Source organism: Passer domesticus, chromosome 9 (genome assembly GCF_036417665.1).
Source record: "Passer domesticus isolate bPasDom1 chromosome 9, bPasDom1.hap1, whole genome shotgun sequence".
In the NCBI taxonomy this organism is placed as follows: Eukaryota; Metazoa; Chordata; class Aves; order Passeriformes; family Passeridae; genus Passer; species Passer domesticus.
Genome location: NC_087482.1, coordinates 40,287,539 through 40,311,620, shown reverse-complemented (window position 1 = coordinate 40,311,620; position 24,082 = coordinate 40,287,539). Strand labels below are relative to the sequence as shown.

Below are 24,082 nucleotides of genomic sequence, written 5' to 3'. Positions count from 1 at the left end.
AGCTATTAATGGAGTCCTTGTCAGCACAGAGTGGTTGCTTTGAAGATGAGATGCACTTCTCATGGACACAGGGCTGCACTGAGGCTTTTGAGTTCCTTGGGATTTTTATAACTGCAAAATTAGACTTCACATGTAGGCATCAGTAAATTCAGAAAAAATCAGTAAATTCTTCTTGGTCCTTTGCTGAGCCACAAATGCCCTCCCAGTCCCAGGCATAGACATCTTCCCACCAGAAAGGAGAATAGCAGCTGCAGAGCAAACACCTACAGGTGAAAGTAACTCAGATATGCGGTTTGGGAGCACATTCCTCAATTGCTGTAATTGCACCACCAGAATTAATGCTCAGACTCATGTTTGACCTTGCAGTTAGCTGCTCTGCCTTCTTCCCCTCTCCATGCCAGCTCCCTGTCCCCACCCCAGCAGCCTCCATGGTCTCCTCCTCCCTCTCTGCTTTAGTGTCCATTCCACTTTTGAACCTCTTTGATTTTGCCTCTCTTCTTCTGCATTTCTACCAAGATGCTGTTCCATTCCAGGAACAGCACTGTGGCTGGATGGAGTAATTTCAGCCCAAATGGAATTGAATTCAATGGTGTGAACTCAAGGGTTTTATGGAATGGATTCATAGTTATTTTACTTAACTAGTTGGTGTATTTTTGTGAATTGTATTTTAAATTTCAGGTCACACAAACTATTTAAGGTGAACTTACTGCCCACCAGGGGAATAGTTAATAAGAATGCTTTGTTATTTGAAATATAAGACAAATTTTCAAAAAGCAACATTGTCAGTCAAGAGAACTTTCTTTTAAAGTTTTATAAATTTGCTTTAATTCAGGACAGGCTGGAAGCTGCTGTAGATTGCTTTCATTGATTGTGATCACTGCTTGAATTGGCAGAGCAGGAAGTGTTATGATGATGAGAATTTGTCTTATTGTTGTGATAAGCTGTTACCAAAGTCTAATTACTGGGTGTGATGCTAAAATGTGTAAGCTGCCGACACTTAAAGATAAGGAAATGAAAAGAAACTAACTCGTTCCAAATAGCTCTTCTGTTTGGGTTTTTTCATTATTATTGTTATTTTTGTGCACTCTCCTGAGTGGTGCTTTAGAGTGCATGGATTAAGTCATGGATTTGGCTGCAGATGCTGCCATCAAACTTCAGCTGTGGTTAAGTAAGTTTTAAGCACCAAGGGACTGAATAAAATAATAGTTAGTGAAAAGTGCTGACGAGGGATTCAGTTAATGGTTTGTGCATCTGCAGAGTGAATGGGTTGTTATTAGTTATTAATTCAGGTGCTGTAGGCAGGATCCAAGTATGATTGAGAGGAGGGTAAGGGGCAGAGGCCCAGTTCCCATAGGAATTGGACATGGGAATGTGCCATTCCTGCCATGCTGGCTGCTTCAGAGCTGGCATTTCAACAGAAAAGTAGAATTTCCTGCAGTCTTGTCCTGGAAATCTCCATTGTCTGGGAGACAGAGACATCCTGTTGGGGTCAGAATCCTGAGAAGTTTTGCAGAGGTTCACCTGAGCTCTGCACCCCGGGGAGCCCTGCCCTAACTGCTGTGCTGACTTCAGAAAACGTTTTGGGATCCTCTGGGATGACAGATGCTTGTGTATGCACATGTAACATGCTGTTAATAATTAGAGCTGATTGGATATTCAGTACAAATTACACTGGCTATGAAGTTAGCCCCTTCTTTGGGCTTACAAGTGGCTCACAAAACACTGTTAAAGCCTATTTTTAAATGTATGTTTCTTCATAAACATTGATAGATTTAATTTGAACGCATAATGTCAAGTCTGAGTGTTGTAAAACTCTTGCTGGGCTGTTCACTGTCAGTTGTTAATGGAGCATGTTTGGATTTCTGAGTCACAGTGTAAATATTTTCTATTTCAAATTTTGAGGATGAAACATGAGGTTTGAGGATTATTTTTATCAGTCCCCCCTAATAGTGTGTCTGCTCCCACACCCAAGCCCACATGCTATGTCTTCAAAAATAACTGCGTAGAGAAGAGAAATAGGGCTGACTGCATCCAGCAAACACGAGGGAAAGATAGCATTTCCATTTTCTCTCATTTTCCATGTCACCTGGAAGCTGGGTTGCAGCATTCTTTTAAAGATTTTCATCATGAGCTGGGTTATTTCCCCAACCTGTTTGTCCTTGTGGGAATCTGAAGGAAGAGCTCTGATTTTTTCTAATATTGACTCAGGCTTAATCTGCCTCCTGTGGTGAAAACAGAAAAGTTCAGCCCCGGTGGCTACATTTCCCATAAACCCCACACATGGAGAGCCATGCTCAGCTTCAAATTCATATTTGCTCTTTTTATATGCTCATTTATATTTACAGGGGTCCTCTAAGACAGCACACTGTCTTGGTAGAGAGTAATTATTCACTGATGTTAGTACCAACAACCATGGCGGGTTTGAAAAATGACTCATGATTTTGGTGTAAGAAAACCTGAAATACTTTAGAGAAGCCTGTTTTTCTGTTGAGGAACAGCTCTCTGTGGACTGGTAGGTACTTCAGTTTTGCTGTTGCTAGAGGAACTGAAGAGGAGCAAAATTCAAAGATGTAATCATACATTTCTCCATAATTGGAGGAAGGATGGTGTCATCTGTGCTTTGCTCTTGTCCAGGGGAAATAAAACCCATACTATCAACATCTATATATCCCTTTCATTCTCTTTGTTGCATCCATCCTAAAGAATTTAACCAGTTAAACCAGACCCAAAATAACTTTTGCATAAAATGGTGATGTGCAGTGCTATAAATACAAGTCATTTTCATGTGTATGGCACACACGTGGCTCTCTCTGCTTAGCAGTTAATATCCTTAGAAAACTTTTTTTCCTTCTGGAAAACCAAACAAAGGATCAACCTAAAAAAAACCCAAAAAACACACAAAATCCCAGAGTGGTGTTGTTCTTCATGAGAAATGCCAAAGAGGGTAAATGGGAGCAAGGCTAATTATCCTTTTTTTTTTTTTGCCCACCTACATTTGTATTTTCCTTTGCACTCCCTCTCCCCCATTCCTCCTCTTTTTGTATAAAACCGTTCTGCAGTATGTAGAGCATAAGAATTATTTCTCCAGCAGAAACTGCAACCTGCTTGCGGAGCCTCCGTACCCATTAGAGGCTCTTTCCAGAAGCAGCAATTTCCTTCTCCCCATAAATTATGCATCAATGTACATTTAGGATTCTGAGATGATGAACAGAAGATGAAAGCGTTGCTGCTCCCGTGGAGCTGGATCCACGTCCTTGTGTACAGGCTGGGGCACACCTTGTTAAGGCAAACCTGCACGTGTTGCTGTCCTGCTCCTCCAGCTCTAACAGCACGGAGGTGGGACCTGCTCTGCCTGCTTGGCACTCAGCTCTGTGAGAAATACCTTTCCACCTCTCAGGAGGCAGTGAGGGGGGATGATTGCTGGTGTTTCCTAAATGGTTTTCCCAGATGGACTCTGCCAGTGCAAGTCAGGGTGATTCCAGATCCTGATGGGTCCTGGTGACCCTCCTTCCAGGAGGAGCTGCTCCATGATCCTGCCAGGCTCAGAGGTGAGGCTGGCTGGCCTCTTCCTGGGTCCTCCATTGTTAAGAAAGGGATTTTAGTTTTATTTTTACAGTCAGTGGGAGTTTGACCAGGCTGCCACAACTCCTCACATATGGTGGAAAGTGATGTAGCAACTCCATCCAGGTTCCCTGCAGATGCACCTCATCACTTCCCATGGACCTGTGCGCCTTCAGGTTCCTTAGATGGTTTCAAACCTGATCTTCTCCTACAGTGGCTGAGAAAATATGTACTGAAAAATTGAAAAATAATGCTTTCAGGTTATATATAGCATGTAGCGATCAATGAAGAATGTAAATAAATGTATGTTTTAGAGAAGAATTTTGCACTGTTGCTGTAATTTAACTGCATGGGAGGGCATTCTTTGTGTTTTGTCATGTCAAAGGGCATAGAGAAAAATTTTAAGTCTACCCTTGGAATATGAAGATGGCAAATAAAAATTAACAGTAGTTCCTGAAAGAAAAATTTTGGGTAGTTTTATATAAAACTGTTTTATATAACAGGCCATTGTGTAAAAATTAGAAGATTCACCTTGCAATGTGTCTGAATTCCTGTAATGTCCAGGGTTGCGAGAACAGATTCCAGACCTGAGGTTGCTGTTGAGATATTTGTGCCAAATCAAGCACTGCTGTGGTGTGGAGGTGAAGTGAAACAGGGCCAGTGAAATTCCTTTGTGCTGTTCTGGCATGGATGAAAGTGCACTTATTCTGTGTTTCTTCCATGGTCACTTAAAATGGCAGGGAGGCAGCCCAAGCACTCTGCACTGTTTCCATCACAGCTGGTGGTGGATTCTGAGCATGTATTGGCACAACCCGGGGTGCATCTGTGTCCCTTCAAGTTTGGCTTTAAGGTTTAAGGTCTGGTTCTTAACTTCTACCCCAGCTGACCCAACTGCTGAATTTCCTCTTCGAACAAAGCCATGTGGTATCTTTCCTTTTCTCTCTTTTAACTAAGTTTTCTTTTAGAGAGAAAATAGTGTTTGCTTTCCAAATGCAACATCCCCCCTAAAAGAACCTGTGTACTAAAGCAGGCCATCGAGCCTTTCATCACTTCTCTTGGTGATAGCAGTCATGAATTTTTTATTTTCTGCAGGGCTCACTCCAGATCTGCCACAGCATTGTGTGGGTGCACACATGTAAAAAGGCTATTAATTGAAATTCAGATGTAACGAGATGAAGTTTTGCTATTCACCATGACTGCCTTTTGTTTTAGCCCATGTACGCTCAGTGCACCTAAACAATACAACCATTGCTTCTCCTTTTAGATTCTACAAGAATAACTAAAGAGGCAAGAAATATTTCTGTGTCTGCTGTAGAGATGAAGTATGCACCCCCAAAAATGGGAACAGCACGTGTTAGCTTCTTTATATACTGATCTGTGGGGAGGGACAGAAATTTTAATGGAACTGTAAAGAAAATGAAATGGAAAACTTACTGCTATAAACTATTCTCTTTTGAAGATGCAAATGTGTCTCTATTGCCTAGGTAACTATTATGGAACGCCGAAGCCTCCAAGCCAGCCCCTCAGTGGGAAAGTGACTTCCACCAATGCTTTGCAAAACCTGCAGTCTGGCTCCAAGCAGTCGACTCCAAAGCGAACCAAGTCTTACAATGATATGCAAAATGCTGGCATAGTGCATACAGAGAATGAGGAAGAGGATGATGTACCTGAAATGAGCAGTAGCTTCACAGGTAAAGCGAAAATACTGCTGTCCTTCAGTTGGAACACATGGGGAAGGCTTTTGGAGGGTATTTTGAAGAGGGGGTGTTGTTTTTAATGTGTTTTCTGCAAAGCTGTCAGTGTCAAACAGAGCTGGCTGACACCTGAATGGCAGATGCCCAGGTGTGATCAAACACATGCACAGCTGGGTCTTTCCAAAAATGCCTTGTGGGATTGAAGTGGTCGAGACAGAAATGTGGTAAAGTTCAAATCCATTAACTGCAGAAAGGTCAGGGAAGAGTTGTGCTATGGTTGACAGCTACAGACAGTATGAAACGACTCAACCATGTTTACACTTGGAATTACTCATTGCTCCTTCCTAAATATGTTGCTGTCCTTTATCCTTCCTTGCATCTAGAGCTGCCCATCACACACAGTTACTGTCCTAGGTCCTCTTCTCCAGGTGCCTCCCAGCACATGGAGAGCTGTTTGCTGCAGGAGTGAGATCTGGAGCATGGGTGCAAGTTCTGTATTTCATGAAGGTCCTGAACACAGGCCTTGCTCCCACCATGGCTACCTTCAAGCCTTGGCTGAAAGATCACTGGAAACCTTTGCAATCTCAAGTGCTGTTCAGAGAGATCCAGAGTAAAACACCATTGGAGATCCATTGAGTTTCCACAGAAATCAACTCGAAGTTTGTGAAGCTCTGAGGGGCAAGAGCTCTTCCCCATGTCCCCAGGCCTAGTATTTCTTAGTGTTTAGAGCATTGTTACCTCAGCTCAGTTTCAAGCACTGAATTCATCTTCAGGGCTCTTTTGAGGCCAGTACTGAGCAAGTATTATCCACACCTTCAAGCCTTTCCCAGCTGCTTGCCTTGGGAGCTCACCATAAATGGCACCCGGTCCTTTGTCCTCTGATCTCTTTCTATCACTATGAAAATTTCCCTTCCCAGCCTCTGATGAGTTAGAAGATCTGTCCTGCCAGTTCCCACCTCCCAATGTCCTGGCTCTAACATCTGTTTAGAGCTTCAAAAGGATTTAGGCTGAGATTTAGTTTTGGTCCTCTCCAGGCCAAACTCTCAAATGGCTTTTGAGGCTTGGACTCTCTTTTGGCTGCTACCCGCTACATTTCCAACTCAAACTGCTTCTAGCCAGCCTAATTTCTCCCTGGTTGGAATTTCTGTCTCTGCTTACCAGCTCATTGACCAACCAAGAGTGGTTTCTCACGTGTTGTGACACGACAACAGCCTCAGCCTTTGTCACAGGAACTGATTTTAGGAAGAAGCTGGTGGGAGATCTGTTATTTGATTTCCTCACTGCCTATCTCAGTTTGGTGTCCCTGAAGTAGCTTGAGCATCATTTCTCTTCCTTGTTTTCCTTTGCAAGATGAAATACTGGAAGATGCAGCTCATTTGTCACAACATTATCACACCCTGGCCCCTTGCCTTCATTAAATGAGCACAGAATTAGGAAGAGAGTTATTTCTAATATACCAAAGTGATTCCTTATGCTTATTTCACATGAAAGTGTGCTAGCCATATTAAAATGCTCTTGCTTCCCTAGGAGACCTCTCAGTAACTTGTGTTTTCCAGATTTTGGCATGTTTGTACTCTCAGTTTTATCTGGCGATGACTCTTTCACGCTTCTTTATGTTGTCATCTTCTACCTAAAAATATCAAACTCCAGGAGGGCTGAAAAGCAAGCACTGAGGGTATTTAGTCTAGATGTTTTTCTTCCAGTTCTTCCCAGTGTTCTTCTCTTTTGGCAATGGCAGCACACAGACCAGAATGAGGAAGGAGCTGTTTTCAGGGCTGTGGGCTGTGAACTGAGGATGTCCATGGTCTCTGGTGTGGAGAGCAGGGAAGGTTCTGTCTGTGAAGCCCTTTCAGCCCTTGGGGACTTGGCAGAGGATGACACTAATCTCTGTTTCTTGCTCAGTGCATTGTCAGCTGTGCTTGTACTGATGCTCTCAGGGGATGTGGAAGTACTGCCATAAATTTTCAACACCTTCAAGAGCCAAACAGAGAAAGTCCCTTTGATGGACACAGGGTTAATTCTAGGTTTTGTCCATTGTTGCCAAAACCTCTCTGTGAAGGAGAGAGGGCACAGACCTGTTTATTGGGGAGCATTTACTGTGATTAGTGATGGGAGGAAATGAGTAGCATTGTTTCATGGGTACAGTTCAAAACTGCATGGATACAAGCATCAGAAATATTTCCTTAGAGGGAGAAGGGCCTGATGCAGCATAAAATACTCCAGACTGACTTTGACTGGAAGGATACTGTGATGAGCCTTGGAATAAACCTTCTCAGACAGCAAGAACGGGCACTAGTGAGCAGCAACAGGTGGACACATGGTATACAGTGCTGACATTCATTTTAATTTTTAATTAAAAATAACGCACTGCATTCACCCTTAGCTTGTTGACTGTGAGCTTCTGGCAACATTTTGCACTTGTAAAATCTCTTTTGATCATTCTTCAAACAAGACGTTTTATCCTCCTAATCCTGTCCCACAGTTGGCACTGCAGGAGTGAACCTGCTTGGAAGCACACTGAACTCCTCTGCACCCGTGAGCCCTGGCCTCAGCTTGGAGGAATTTGGTACCTCAGCAGGGCCTGTTGGAGCTGATCACAGCTCCTGGTTTGTTTGGCTGGCAGAGTGTGTGTGGGCAAGGAGCGCTCACCCCTGCTGCCTCAGAGGCTGCTGGGGCTCTGCCCTCGCTTCATCTGTCGCTGAGTCTCGTGAGTTAAAAGGCAAGGAGAGGAAAACCGGCAGGATAAACCTGGAGGAGCAAACCGGGGGAAGGAAGGGGCTGATTCTCACTTGTGTCTGTGTTTGTCCCACAGCAGAGTCTGGTGACCAGGACGAGCACAGCACGCATATTGGGAGAGAGGCAGCCCCACCGTCCACGATTGAGAGGCACACCCACGTCCCCACCACGGAACCATCTCAGAGCCTCCCTCAATACCTACCTCCTTCTGCCGAGGATAACCTAGGTCCTCTGCCAGAAAACTGGGAGATGGCCTACACGGAGAACGGAGAAGTCTATTTTATAGAGTAAAGCACATTTTTGTTGTTCTAATTCCATCTCTCTCCCTCTCTTTGAGCATAAAGTAAACCTCCACGGATGCGTTTTGTGTGTGTACGTGTGTGTATTAAATATTTAGTGTATACAGTTGGGTTGCAGGGCTGTTAGTTCTTTACTGCTTCTGAAGGGGGTTTGCATTTCCTGATTGGATTAACATCCAAATTACTCCTGAATTCCAAGGCAGAGGGAATTGCTTGTTTTATGAGGGTAGTTACAAAAGCAAGAGACACTTATAAAACACAGGCCAGTTGTTTTCACGGGTGAAATGAAAGCTCCTAATTGGAAGGGCTGAGATTTCATTCTGTGCATAATGTAGAAGAGGGGATTCCTTCAGTCCTGTGCAGCAGAGACAGGAATGGATTTTGTGTGTTGTCCTCTCATCACAGCAAAGGGGCCAAATGTGTTAATGCTCTCCAGTGGCTGGCAAAAGGTACAGCTCAGTGCAGGGTAGGCACAGCAAGTTTGGAGCACCTCAAGCTCTGCAGCCTTTGCCTAAGAGCTGATTGCTGTCAGCAGTTTTATGATTATATTGATTTTTTTCATGCCATAAATAATAGTCTCAAATTATACTTGTCTAAATTTATTGAGGTAGGAGTAACTTATAAAATAGGAGCTGTTAGTCTAAGAGATGTCTTGCACAGAGTTTAGCTAGACATTAACACTCAATTAGCCTTTGAAACTCAAACCCTTAGCTGCCAAGTAGAAGTGGGGTTGAGGAATTGATTTTGGATTTGATGGTCTGTTTAATGCAGTTGTGGAAACCCTACCAGAAGCCAATGCCCAGTTACTGCAGAAGAGCTTCCTCTGTTAATTAGCCCTGTCTCCTGTGGAGAGTTACACTGGATCAGGGCTGTGAGGGCAGCAGTCCTGCCTTATCATCAGGAGAGGAGACTTTTGGACAGGGCCAGGGGAAGGGTCAAGAGCAGGTTTTCTCTTGGCTGCAGTGGCAAGGGAACACATGAGAGAAGATTGCCAGAAGATCTGAGGAGCTGGGATGACTTCTTGAGCTGGGAGAGGGCTGCTCTGAAAAAGGCCATTTTCCAGGGCACTCTCAATTACCTGAAGAGGCTCCAACAGTCCCTGAGTGTAAGACAAAGTCAGAAGAAGGCAGAATGCAAATTTTCATCAGATGAAACCAAGATGAGTACATTACCCTGGGCACAGCTTTCTCCCCTCATGGTGTCCTCAGGGTGCCTCGTTATTTGATGTACTCTCTGCCCTTTGTATAGAGAACAGCCTAATAGCCCGTTCAGCCTGCCATTTTCCTCCTTGGGAGGACAGATGATGAGCAGTAAGTGTTGCCCAAGCAGTCAGTTGCTCTCCTTTTTGACTCCACAGGGCTCCTGCTGTCCTTCCTTACAGGTGCTTCCATCGGGGGTTCTGCTGCTGCCACTTATTTCCCCAAACCCACCCCCACGGCTGCTGCGTCTGTGTTCTCTGAACAATGCAGGACTGCAGCACCTCTAAATAATTTGTCAGGAGAATCATGTGTGTGTGGGGAAAACACAGCCTGTACACATCACAGGCCTGTGTGATGTGAAGCTCTGGCAGCAGCACCCAGCCTCACATGGGGCTGATTTTGTGCATGAACCTGTTGGTGTGGATGCAGCACTGAATGACTGCAGCTCTATTAATTCTAAGGACATCCTGAGCCTAGAAACCATTTAGTTTGATTTGCATCAGATTAAGAAAGTGAACTAATGAGCAGTGTGGACCCAAGCTGGCTCAGATGTCTGTTCCAGCATCTGTGGTGCTTTGGGTATCAAGTCAGGGTGCTGAAGGGAGCAGCATGAGATTCTTGCACTGAGCCAGTGCAGGTCCAGTGGGGCCAGGGCTGTGTGTCAGATAACCAATCCTGATCTAGCTGAAGCAATTTGGTTCTTGAGATATGTTTCTCTCGTGCTTTAATTGGCATTTTCATTGCTCAGTGTGTCCCAGTCCCTTGTTATCTGTGCATGTTACAGGTCTAACACAATCCTTTCCACCTGAGAGTGTGATCTGAAAGGTGTTCAGCTAATTTTCTGTGCCTCAGCAAACTACACTGTTGTGAGCCTTTGCTTAGTGAGTACAAAATTGCAAGAAATATGCAAATATTCTATTGCTCTCCTCCCACCACCCTCCTTTTCAGCTAGACTGCAGACTTGCTTATAAATAAAGTGGCAGAGCCCCTCTGCTTTATTTTTGTTAATTTTCTGACTTGCTGAATTTCTGCCATTCAGCAATTCAGGTGCTGATTAATTGCTCTGAAGCACACATAAGGATTAAATACATTTGCTCATCCTGCCTTGGGAGGGCTGGGTAGTAGGATGAATAAAACAAGGACCTTTTATTTACTCACTCAGATCCAGGGAGCAGGGCTGGCCCCTTTTCTTCCAGTACAATACAAGTTTTCTGGTTGGTTGTAAGTTCCTCAGGGATCGTGGCCCTCATTACAGAGCCCTCGTGAGACTGTTGTGAGGCTAAAATTCAGTTTGTAAACCTCTTTGAGACCTTGAAGGAGAAGTAAATAGCATTACTACGGTATTGAAACTTAAAACTGTTAAGCAGTGTTAGAGGCTAAGCTAGATAAGTGATACCTCAGGGACTGGAGGGATATCTTAGCAGGTTGTGTCTAAGATGACACCAGGTTGTAGAAGAGGCATTATATTACCAGATTGTCTGCTTATGCAAATGAAATTATGGGAGAAAATAACTTCTAGAAAAATGTATTTTAAGCCTGTTTACTATGCAACCTTCACCGCTGGGACTGGCATCATGAGGCTGTCAGGGGACTTGTGGAAAGGAAGAGTTGAAAGTAAAGCTGTTCAGCTTCCATCAAAGGCTTAGAACATTTTTATTTGTGTAATTATAAAGTTTTCAGTCAAAATCGTTTTAGACTAATGCTTGGGTCAATAAAAGACATGTCAAAGGTCTTTTGTAGGAACAAAGCTCACTGGATAATTTAGTGAGGAAGGGAAACTACTGCCTTTAGCTCACAGACAGCTCTGGGAATTAAAAACAAGCCACCAAAGATAAAAATTTGGAAATTAATATTATAATATTTCAGCATTCACATGCCTCTTTTCAGTCAGGAGTACTGATTTGTATATTTTCACTTGTTACCTTTGTGTTTTCAATGCCAAAGTTCTTGTGATTTGGTCGACTAGTTTGTACAACATCAAATTGTAGAGCTGTTTCTTTGAATCAAAAGTATACCTCCAGGTCTGTTGAATAATAAAAAGGATATATACTTTTATGTCATGTGTACTTCAACTCTGCTTTATTAACAAAGGTCGTATTTCCATTTCTGGTTTCCAGCCATAACACAAAGACAACATCTTGGCTAGATCCACGGTGCCTGAACAAACAGCAGAAGCCTCTAGAAGAATGTGAAGATGATGGTAAGAGACGAAAAATAGTGACAAAACACTGTGTTTGGTCCATTCCTAGGTGACTTTTTTCCTTTTCCTTCTCTCTTTCTAATAACTAGTATTCAGAAAGACTTTTTAAAATTTAAAAAATATTTTTCAGTAAGTACAAAGAGACAATATCCATTATGTTGTAAAATCGCTGTGAATGTAAAACAGCCACTGAGGTGCCAGATCATTTAATAAAAATCAAGGAGGTGCTACAAGTAAGAGGCCTCTGTTTTTGCAAAGGCATTTGAAAAGTCACTGAGGCTGAACAAGACTCAAAGCTGTCTGACATGTTTGCTTCTTGGATCGCTGTGTGGGAGGGAGTGACTGAGTCTCTGCGTGCTCCGCCGTGTTCCGCTTCAACCGCCTGCTTCACATGGGTTGAGAGACATGTTGCTGTTTCCTTGTTTGAGCAGAAATAACTCAATTGCTTCACTTGTGCTGTTAAATGCTGACAGTCTGTGCAGTGTTGTGATTGCTGAAACAAGCTCCATTTGAAAGTGTAGATTTCTGACACTGAAAATTTGCACTGAGATTTGGTATTCCTTGAGATGTTGGAAATGCAAGCCACTGTCCGATTTAGAGCAGCCAAATGCAGGACTGTTAAAGGAGGTCCCTTCCTGGCCTCCTTTATGAGATGTTGGAAGAAAAGGTGAATTATTAAAATAACTTAAAAGTTTGGGAAAACCTGTGAGGGAATTTTGGTCTACTGACTGGGAAAGGTGATAGTATTGAAATACATAATCTTGGCTAATACAGGCCTGTCATGGTAAACACTTCTGAAAAATGGAAGTGTTTCCTTCATCAGTGTTGGTGCTGTCTTTGTAAAATCAGTTTTCATAATACGATTAACCTCCTACTGGTGTCATTCACCTTAATAAAAATCACAATTTTATTTCAGAAAAGAATCAACTCAATCCCTTTTCACCATTAGGTTCAACTCTGGCCTCCAGGACTGCTGTGAACTGTTTTTACACATGTAGTAGTGTTTCAGCCTCTCCTATCTTTCACTTGTGAGATTTTGCAGGGTGTGAGAATTCACCTCTGCAGTCTAGGCTGCTGTGATGAAGCAGGTCACCAAGTAGCTAGAGCACAGTGCAGGATACCCTCAGACCACAAGGATGTGCCAGGCGAGGAGCAGCCAGCACCACAAGGCTGCAGAGGGTGACTGGGCTCCTCTGTTACACAGTTTGAAGTCTCCTCGCAGAAGGGAAAGTCTTCCACTTGTCCTCTTACCAATTATAAAGCAAACATTGGAATAATTTGTTTAATTTGGAATAGAAACATACAGCTGGTATTATTGTATTTCATTGAGTTCATAATTTTGGAGAGCAGTGGCATTTTTGTTTATCAACTCTTTTAAATCAGCTAATTTCATCTTCCCACACACCCCTTCACTTCATTCACCAAGTTGCTCATTAATAGATATTTTTAACATTCACTAGTTAAACCAGTTGCTTCATAGTTACAGTAGTGCTCTGCAATGCTTTGCTTGGCTGCTCTAATCTTGCTTAGCACATAAGAATAGTTATGTTTTAAAAAACAGAGAGGAGAGAAGGTTAGTTTTGCTTTGTCATAGAAGCTGGACGTTTTTTTGGCAAGGGTCACTGTTGTGTGGGATGACTCTTCTGTTTTGTTTGGTGTGTGTGTGTGCATGTGAGTTGCCCGGCTCATCACACCCTTTTTATAGATTTTATAAATGTTAGATATCATTTCAGATTTGTTTGGGTGCAGTTAGTTGCCTTGTGCTTTTGTTTCATCAGGATATGTGTCCTTAACAAAGTTTTTACTTGTTTACTTTACATTGTTTAGGTTATCAAAGGAAATTGCAATTTGTATTCCACACTAATGGTCCCAAACAACTGCTTTGATAGAATATTTTGCAGAGGTCATTTAAGTAGTTTTTTGGGTGTCCAGATGTTTCAACCCTATAACCTCTGGTTGCTTCTGTCATTCATTTATGTGGCTTAAGCTTTGCTGTATTGGGTCCAAGATTGTTTTCACCATCTTTTTTTCTGGTTTTGTCACCATCTTTCATTTTCAGACTGCATTATTATTATTTATAGGCCAAGCAATACTTTAATCATCTGTGTCACTGTTAACTTATGAATATGGAGCAGATAATGATAAATGGAGCAACAGCGAATATTGATGGCTTTGTGTCTTTGAAAAATTATGTGATCTTTGTCCCAGGTGCCCTGCTAAAACTGGTGCATTCCTGTCTGTGCCTCACCAGTGCATCTGGACTGTGGGTCTGTGCCTCCAGTGAAACAAGGCTTCATGGCTATCTAAATCATCTGAGTAGGACAGTGAAGTCTGTTGGACTTTGTGTGCACATAAATTAAGATGTTTTCTTGAAAACCTTGCTGCATTAGTCCTTGTTTAGGTGCAAGGTTTTCCTCTCAGATTCCTTGATTAGTGTCCAGGTCTGACCTTCTGCTCGATCCATGTGTCCGTAGAACAGATTGCAAAGGTCAGACCATACGGATCTGAGGGAAAAGCCTCACTACAGTGAGAACATCACAATTTCATGACTTTGCCATATCAAACCATGACATGGAAGTAATCAATTGATGCAGATCTTTTGAGAGTGCAAGAACCAGTTCTTTCATTATTTGCATCAGATCCATCAATATTCTGATCACTGGAGTGTGATAAATGGGAAGCTTGGGCTCGGTGTGTAGAAAATTAGTGCTGGTTCTGCTGTTTGCTGTAGGGAATTTCTTGCTTGGGGCTGGTATCTGAAATTTTCTTTTAATTTTTTCTGTCTCATTTACTGCTCTTCCCTTGGAGAAGAAGGGGTGCACACGGAGGAACTGGACAGTGAACTAGGTAAATCATCCATCTCTCATTTTGATATTTGACTTCAACTGCACTGTTTTGAGCCTTTAATTACTTTCTTTCTCCTTTGTATCATTTTGCATCTTTTGAGGGTTGTTTTTTTTTTATTTCAATAAGAGTAATTTGTCAGCAAAACTTCCCCAGCACACAAAGCATTTATCTTTCCCTAGCTTCAGATCTGCAGTGCTTTTCTTACTGATTCAGAGTTTGAAGAAAGCTAGAGAGCCCCAGTCTTGCAAAGTTAATTCAAAGTTGCTTCCTCCTGAAATCTGCAGAAGTTGGGGTCTTTTCCTGTGGCATCTATGGCTCCAGGAAAAAGCTCATAGATGCCAAAGATGAAATGAAGTAGCTCATGATGCTTTTTCACTGGGGCCCAAGACATTTCCCAGACAATAGAAGCTAAGTGTGATTCAGAAAGTTTTAAGTATTACATTGGATGCTTCAGCTGAGCTTGTGAATGAAACAGCTTAAAATTTTCCCTCAGTCAGTGATTTTATAAACAGATGATTTTCAGTGATGTGGTACACTTTTATTTGCAGCATCTCTTTGTGAAGGATGCTGTCTTGATATCTAATCTCAGCAGTGCTCATTGTGTTTATACTGATGGCAGAGGTAGTTGTTATTTCTGTTCAGCCATGCTCTAGTGCACTCGCAGAGCTGAAGGGATAAGAGGTTGCATAGGATTTTATTTCCACCAGGACTATTATTGCTTTTTAAAAGGACTGCAGTTATAGTTCATAGTTCTGCATACTGGAGGAATTGTATTACCAGATTAAGCTCAGGTTTCTGTAATGACTTGCAAGGAAGTATATTCTGCTCCTTGCTTCTGTGTGATGGATATGGCATCAGCAGCCAGCAGTGGGCTTGGAACACTGCTCCATAAATGGTTCTTCTGAATAATATGCCTGGAATAAAATGCCTAACTTCTCATAGAGCAAGAATTTGAAAGAAATTGACAATTTAAAGAAGAATGCAGTCTCTTTAGTGGTCCATGAGTGTTATGTGCAGCTTGCACAAATGATCATCAGCAGATCAAGTAGCATCAGAAGTAGGTGGATGCACATCAACAATCTGCAAAGGGTTCTCATGAAGGTCTTCACAACCAGTGGCTTAAAATGAGAGGGAGGTTTTGAAAAAAGCAAATTTAGAGGCGATATTAAACAGAAATTACCCTTCTTTCAGTCTGCTGTCAGGAACTAGTACAAGAGCAGAGCTGAAAAAATAGATGCAGGAAAACTCATTAATTGATAAGCCTGACCCCAGATCTGCAGGTACTTACATAAACAAGAGTTCTGCTCCAACATCACAAGATTTTTCCTTTGTTTCAATGCAGATAAGTTTTATTGAGCTCACAGCCCATCAATATGCTGATGAGATGTGCAAATGTTGCAGTGTAAAAAATTTTCAAATTACTCAGTTGGTTACAGCAACATTAGGAAGGGGGCATGAAAACTTAGTATAGTTATAGTAACTCAGGTTAGTACAAACTGGTTGGCAACAACACCTTAAATTATCAACAGCTTCTGTTCTAAATATAAGATTAAGACTCAAGGCATTTTCACAACTTCTTGTTTTCCAAAGAGCTGTGGAGTAATAGGTCACTGCATTTTAACAGAAGTGGTTCTTCAGACACAAAATTGAACCATAAAGCAGAATTTGGCATGGCTTGGACCAACCCTCCTGGCTTCACAGGGAGTAGTAAGAGCTGAGTGTGCTGAGTTCCCCTCCAGCTCCTTCACAGTCGTGCATGGCTGCAGCTGAAATAGCTGCTGGCTAGAGAAGTAATGCTTCAGGAACCCATCCAGCCCCTCTGTAGGGAGGGCAGGATACTAGAGCATCTCAACAGGAATCCATGTACTTATCCAAGGCTTAAAATTGTGATATTAGATATTTGTCCATTGAATTTACCCACCTGCTGATACATGCTCTGAGACTGCATTGGTGCTGCATGAATGTACCAAAATAAAAAACATATGGCTCACTCATACTCCTAAGGATGCAAAATGTTTTTTGAAATCTCATCTTTGTGACAAAATCTAATGCTCTGGGTCATCTTCAGTTTGGCAGGAGAGATAAAGCAGCTAATAATCTAGACTGCAACATGGCTATGGAGAATATTTTCTTTGACTTTAGAGAACTTCTGGAAGCTTTTAGGAGTTGAAAAGTACATCTACATAATCATCAATAAATGTGTTAAAAACTGCAGTTTTGTATATTGTTACAGCTGAAAACATGGAGATTTGTTCCTTAAAAATCTGCAGAGATAGTAAACTGGAAAGATTTTGGCATAGTGCCATATTTGGAGTTAGAAAAGTGCTGGTAGCCTGATTTTTTGTGAAAATACTTTCAAAGGGAAGAAAAAAAAAAGAAATTCAATATCAAAATCTTATTGAAGAGAAGAAAGGAAACAAATTTTTTGTTTAAACTTTAAAAGTAAAAAAGCACTTAGTAGTCCAAAACAGACAAAAGATATTCAGCATGAAAACTGCTGGAACTCATTTGAAGGCATTTGTGCATCACTTCTCCTTTCCCTCATTGACTTTTTATTTTTCTTTCACCCCAGCTTGATCTCTTTACCATTCTACCTTCACCACAGTGCAACAAACTAAATGGCTACAACAGCTTGTGATTTTCCCTACTGCATGCTAGGCTGTAATTGAATCACACTGAAACTCTTGGAGCCAGTCCCATGGTGCTCTCACCTTCTGGGACTCCTCTGCAAACCTGAGAGTTCCCTTTGCGAAAAGACTTTCAAGATTGGCCTCTTGCTTTCTGACTTTTTCTCAGATAAACTTGCAGAGTGTAAGGGAATATCTAATTCTGAAGTGTTCAATCTGCTGATTAAAAACATGGAGTTTTTTCATGCCCAGAGGTTAGCATTGGCTTGCATTTAATGGCTTATGTCTCAAGGAATCCAAAGATGTTAAACACAATGAGGATAAAATAATGATAAGAATGGAAAACCTGCCTTTTATCTGCAAATAAGTGACATGTGGAGCAAAGCTGATTTCATCTGATCTCCAGCCAATTCTGAACACAAACATAAACTTTGAGTAATTAGTCCATGTGTGTTTGTATAGATTCTACAGTCTTGAGATATTTCTATCCTTATGGCAACATTATTCTAATTAATGGGCCATTGTTGATTGTATTGGCTCAGCAATTGATGGCATTAATGGAAATAAATGTCTGCATTTGATAATGAAAAATCATAGATTGCTGTCAGTGTTGACAAATTTCACGTTAAATTTTGACAAATTAGTTTGCATGGGCTATTTGAACTTGTGTTATCCAACAATGTTGGTTTTTTCCTATATTTAAATGAATGTGCAGAGTTGGTGGGACTGCATGTGCACAGTCCATGGTGTGGTGGAGGTCTAAATGAGTGGCACAAGGATCAGGCCCTTAAGTAACACATACAGCTTTAATAACCCTCAGTTGGATGCTGAAGTGATTGCACTACATCCACTAATTACAGTTAAAGTACTATCTGCAGTCTAGAAAATCAACAGGAACAAAAGCGGATCCATTTAAAAATGTTAATTTCATCTTCAGAACAGCTTTTTGTCAATTATGGTAATGAAAGGAAGGAAATATGTTCCATGTGACTGTGGCAGTGTGTGTTCTTACATGAAGTGTTGTGCAATGAAATGCACCCATGTGCCAGCCCCTCCTGGGTGGGTTCCATATGTTGGCATACATATTAAATCCACCTTGTCCTGGTTTTGTGTTGGGCTCTTGGCTGAGCGGTGCAAATCCCAAAGAAAGGAATAAAAAAACCCTCTTTTCTGCACTGGTGAGCATAAATGGCTCAGCCTTGGCACAGGAGGTGGAAGTGGTCTCTGTCAGTGGGCTAGAGTTTTTTGCCATAGTCTCACCCACCTTCATGGGTTGGTGTTAAAATGTCCTGGCCTTTCCTGCACTGATTTCCCCTGCCGTGCTCACTCCAGGGCCTCTGGCCATGGTGGAGAAACCAGGGGGCACTTGAGGCAGTCCCAGACAGGAAATTTATTGAGCATTTGCATATTTAATGCAAAAAGCAAATCAGACATTGACTGGTGAGGGCGTTTTCCCAGTGATGTGCTGACCCAGCACAGGGGGCACAGGCTGGGGTGTTGGGGTCGTGCAGTGCCAGCTCTCCAAAGGGGGCTGTGGTCATTCTGAAAAGTACCCAAAGCAAGATCTGATCTACTGATGAGTTTTGCACGTTGGGCAGGAGCAGCTGCCTGTTAGAAAAAACCTGCCTTGGAGGTCTCAGTAATGCTTCTTCTATTTCCAGAGTTGCCTGCTGGTTGGGAGAAAATTGAAGATCCTGTATATGGTGTCTACTATGTAGAGTAAGTGCTGCTGCCCGTTCTGGTGTGCTCTTGGGGGAAGGAGCTGTCCCTGCACCCCACTCTGTGCTTTGCTGGTGACATCTCAAGGGGGAGGAGAAGACCCTGGCCCATCACAGGCTGGGGGGTGTTACAGGGTCTGGGAATGGTCAGCCCTGTGTGGCCATTCCCCATCCACCCCAGAGTGGGCTCAGGGGAGGCAGCAGTGCCCTGGGAGGGGGCTGAGCTCAGGGAAGGCAGGAGCAATCCAGAGTTGGGATGTGAGGAGCCCCAGCACCTCACAAAGTACTTCTATCCAGAGAACACTAATGGATGTGCATTTAGCTGAGTTTGGTGGGCTTTGTGCAGTGCTGTGGTCACAGAATGAGTGTGCAAAGCAATCCACCAGCCAGTGGTGTCAGAAGATGCCCAAAGGGAGGATTGGAGAAGATGGTGTGGCCAAACAGAGGCTCTTCCATCAGGCTGTGTGACTGTGAATAGAATTACAGGTTTAATGGGACTCCCTGTGGAATTAGAGCAACTTCTTCTTTATCAACATGTCAGATTGCTCCTTTGGGAAACCAGAGATCGGAGTTCTGTTTCATCACTGAACCCATAAAATGAATTTTTAATTATGTGTATACTCCTGTCTAGTAGGATGGCTTATGATAGCCCTCAGAACAGACATGGAATACACTTTCTGTCTGCTTTGGCTTGTTTCTGACCCTACCATCTGTGCCTAGGGAAACAAGGTTAGCAAACTGTGTAATTAAGGCTTGACATTTATTTACCAAAGACATCAAGAATATTTTTCGGCTATTAAATGCCATGCCAAGAGATCTTTACAGGCTATTGTCCTGTCACTTTATATATACATGCCTGTTAGTTTTGTGGCACTCCTAACTGATGGAATTAAATCAAAAAGTAACTTCAATAAGACAATAATTTTATTTTACTTGCTGTCTCTAAGCTAGCATGATGGTTGTAATTTCAGCATTTGTCTCTGTCTCTTCAAATCAGGCACTTTGTTATTACATAATAGTTTTTATTGAGAGACGATTGCATCATGAGAAAGTTTATATCATTTTTAAAGTAGTTATCAATTTCTCTTGGCTCTCCAAAGATATCTTGAAATGGAAAATATTTTTCAGTGAGTGAGTTAGAGCTCACTTTCAGTGAGTTAGAACTCGCTAACTTGTTTTTTATTTAGTAAGTTAAATATTTTTCTACTGATTTAATATTTATCTTTAACAGAAAAAATTCTGAATATAAACCCCTGGAGTGCTTCTGTCACAATTACTTGAAAATGTGGTTGGTTTTCATGTGGGTTTTTTTTATAAAGACATACTGGATGGGAGACAATATAATAGCAATTACTCTTAATGGTAAACTTTGCTTTGTATACCAAGACAGGCTTTAAGGTAATATATTTTTGAGGTCTACCTGTTCCTCTGCTGTACCAAAATCTCTACTGAAAGTGGCTCTTGAGCAGTTGATGAGCCATTCCTGCCCCTTCCACCCCAGCATCTGTGGCTGCTGTTCTTCACTTGGTTTAATAAGGTGGTGAATCCTCTGTTGAGTGCATGCCTTGTCTGCCATGATGGGACTGGGCTACTTATTTTTTATTTTCCTGGAACTGGTACAAAATATTGGCTCTGAACATCTCATAGTGCTTAAAAGCTGCCTGAGGAAAGCAACTGAAGTTCACTAAATGCTGGTTTCCACTGGGAGTATTTGCTGGTGGCTGATTCTGGATAGATTTTGATCCATTTGGAGCCCAGCTCCTCGCCTGCATCCCTGCAGATATTTTTAAGACACCCTGTGTGCATTGATCAGATTGCTGGCAGATGTTGGGGTTTGTTTTGTTTTGTTTTTAACTTGGGTGAGCCAGGAAATGACTGCACCTCTGGGAATCTGATTAAAGCAGGGATGATGCAGGCCTGTCTTTTAAAATGCAATCAGACAGTATGCCTTTCCTGCTTTAATCTCATTTTTCACAGATAGATCACTACTTTAATGTATTTGAAGGAATTAGCCATCCCTACTCAAGACATCATATCAATACCAGAATCTGCTTGTTTTTCTAAATACTCTTTTTTGGGACAACTGGATGAGCCTGGCTCCACACCCACTGCTGTTGGGTTTCTTTGGTATTTTACTCCTTTCCTCAGAAAGAGGAGCTCCAGTGCCCGGCCCTCATTGCTGCTTTTTGCACAAAGGGTTTCCCTAATTCATTGCTCTCTCCCATCTCCAGCCACATCAACCGGAAGACGCAGTATGAGAACCCAGTCCTTGAAGCCAAGAGGAAGAAGCAGCTCGAACAACAGCAACAGCCTCCAGAAGGTTGGCACCCTTGAGGGCATGGTGGGTGGGTTATTCATGGGGGAATGTCCTCCCTGGCCATGGCAGTGTTTGTCCTTCCCTCCATGGCCTTAGGGTGTAAGCCCAAGGTGATGTGCATGGGAAAAATTGTGTTTGTCCTGCACAGAAGATGCAGCAAAGGAGGAAATCTAAACTGGATCACTTAAATGTGGAAGGTTTCAATCTTGTTAAACAGGAGAGATTTTTCTTTGTACGTCCTTTGTTTCTGGAAAGTGTCTAGACTTCCCAGAGACAGCTAAAACACGTTTTCCTCTTCAGTCTGCTCCATGAAGTTAGTCACTGTAGCTGGTGTTGTTCCAGTCTGCACTGGGACTCAGGCTGTCAGAGGGCATGAGGAGTGGGCACTTACATGCACTAGATAAACCCTGCATGAGAGATTTCTTAAACCAAGAACTTTGTATGTTGTCAGGCTCTAAAATCTGAAGTAATTCCTTATTTTGAAACACTTTTTAAAAATTATTTTCCTCCCTGCCGGCCCCTTTTTTTTCTTTCTTACTTTTTACATTACATTTTTTTTTCTCTGAATGCAGCCCAGCTGCAGGGAGGGCCCTGTGGCATTTGGGTTTGTTCTTCTACTTAGATGCCATGAGTGGCAGAAGAATGGATTTCATTTTACTGTCAAGTCGACTTAGATGCAAATCACATCCCAAGTTTCAGTGTGAGATAGGATGTCCCAGCAGATGGATCAGTTGACCTGGATATAGAGATCCTTCAGAACTGGTTTTTGGACATCCCATTCATTTTGTTCCCTCTGTCTGTGACTCTGTTTCCTCTCTTGCCATGCTTCTCACCTCTCCTCTGCTTGACCCCCACACTCCCAGCGTGTGCACATGCAGCAGCTCCTGGTGCTGTTGTGAAACCAGTAACATTTCCCTCTCTGCCCTCTCTAGAATGGACAGAGGAGTGTCCATCTGTCCCTCCACCTGCTGCTCCAAACCATGTTTCAAACAACCAAGAGGCAGCTCGGGAAGCACCAGTACAAGGTAACAGCCTTGTTAAACCAGTTGTAAAAGAGCAACAAGGGTTTTTCCTGAGAATGAAATTCCCTCAGCCACCACAAGGGTGATATTTCCATGACTGGTGACACACCAGGCCCTGTGCCTGCTTATCTGAATTCCCAGATTTTGAGAATAGTTGTTCCAAGACTGCATTTGTTGCTGAGGGCAAGAGGTGAATGAGATTTGATGCACACGTCAAAAAAAAAGGATTGTGGTTATTCTCTGTGTAGTGTTCCAAGTTTTCAAACACAGTGGACTTAGAATTGTACTTTGGTACAGGTGCTTTGGGCTATCACAGCCTTTTTTATTGTGTCAGTGGTCACAGACCAGTTGTTTGCCTTAAATAACTCACCAGACAGGACATGAATCATTCCTGAATTTGCAGCATGAGCTGAAATATTGCCAGGTCAGGTCGCCAGCAAGGGCAGGGAGTTCCACTTGTACCTGTGGCAGTAAAGTGCTCTCTGGTTACAAGTGGTTGTAAGTAGGCTTATTTTTGACTACATCTGAGTTGCATAGCAAGTGAGTGGCATTGCCCTGGTCTGCAGGAGCCAGGTGAGAAAGGGGGGAAGGTGAGAGGGGGAATCTGGCTGGAATGCCTCTCCCTGACAGAGCTGGGAGCAGCTGGGAGCTGGGAAGGACTCCTGTGGTCTCTGAAGGCAAACCTGACTGGATGCTGCTGTCCCAGGCAGCCTTTCCTGCCAGGAAGTGCTCTCTGCAGCAGGAGGAAGCAGATCAGCCCTTCCAAAATAAACATGGAATTTTACAGGACCCAAAGCCCCCAGCACAGTCCTAAGGGGTATTAGAGTAATCCAACCTGGTAGCAAGGAAAAAACATAGAAGATCTGAGGATGGCACCCTGATCACCAGACACCTGAGTGTAGAGATATCATCAGAGTGCCCCAAAAACGCTGATCTTCCTCCTGGAGGCAGCTGAGTGCCACCTCTGCCTTTCCCACAGTCAGGCTGAAGCAAGGGCTGCCCAAGCATCCACACATGGCGATGCAAAGGGGCTGTCAGCAGGGCTGATGTTGGGAGCTCAACATCCCACAACAACTCAGACACCAAAACTGTGCAGCAGTGTTAGAGCAGGGCATTAACCTTCTCTTCACCACTCTGAGTGACATGCCCTGGTATCTGCTGATGACTCCTCCTCTCTTTCATTCCTTCCTCTTCCTTTCTCAGTGCTGCTCCCTCTTCTCTCACTCCCCATTTGCAGCAGCTTCCATGCCTGATGGCACTGCTGGCAGGGACATGGGCACAAGGAGCTCTCCCTGTGCCCCTGGCAACACTCTCACAGCCTGGGTTTTGTAGATACACTCATTTCAAATGTGAGTTCTGTAGGTGGGATGTAGCCTGTGGTGCTGCTGTCCTGCTGCTGCAGGGCAAGCTCAGCCAGTGTCTGTGGGCAGACACCAGCAAGCTCTGCTTGTTCTGCTTGTCCTTTGAGCCAGAAATGAGCCCTGCTGCACTCTGCCTCTCTGCTGTGTGTTACCTGAGACACTGGGTTGCACTTTGATAGTCAGGGCTTTTTTGCAGGCTGGGGTCTGAGCAAACCATCTGCCCACGATGTGCAGGATTACCATGTTCCTCTGCCACCCTTCAAAGGCAGAAAACTACCAGTCCTCACACTGCCTCCTCATGAATAATCTTCAAATATACATTTTTTCCTCCCAGTCAAAGGCTTAGTAGTCTCAAATCCCCTCGCTCTCCCCCGAGGTCTCCTTTCTGAGCAGAGGCCCACAGCAATGCTGCTGAGGTGTTTGAAAGTGAGCCAGCTCTGCTGGCTGTGATACCCACTGCTGATCCAGGAGTTGTCACCAGAGGGCTTAGTGGCACAGGCT

General features: G+C 43.0%; 1 protein-coding gene across 32 annotated transcripts in view; it reads left to right on the top strand.

Moving 5' to 3' along the window:
- Window positions 1–24,082, top strand: part of MAGI1 (membrane associated guanylate kinase, WW and PDZ domain containing 1) — a 335,995-nt gene that overhangs the window by 255,786 nt on the left and 56,127 nt on the right. For 15 of the 32 annotated variants that reach the window (XM_064432949.1, XM_064432955.1, XM_064432954.1 and 12 more), the window contains 7 exons: window positions 5,046–5,252; window positions 8,068–8,278; window positions 11,607–11,689; window positions 14,498–14,536; window positions 18,825–18,882; window positions 21,113–21,201; window positions 22,131–22,223. In XM_064432949.1, coding sequence (XP_064289019.1) covers window positions 5,046–5,252; window positions 8,068–8,278; window positions 11,607–11,689; window positions 14,498–14,536; window positions 18,825–18,882; window positions 21,113–21,201; window positions 22,131–22,223 — 780 coding nt within the window. The remainder of the gene's footprint in view (window positions 1–5,045; window positions 5,253–8,067; window positions 8,279–11,606; window positions 11,690–14,497; window positions 14,537–18,824; window positions 18,883–21,112; window positions 21,202–22,130; window positions 22,224–24,082) is intronic. The other 17 variants (XM_064432967.1, XM_064432965.1, XM_064432964.1 and 14 more) reach the window with 6 other exon arrangements.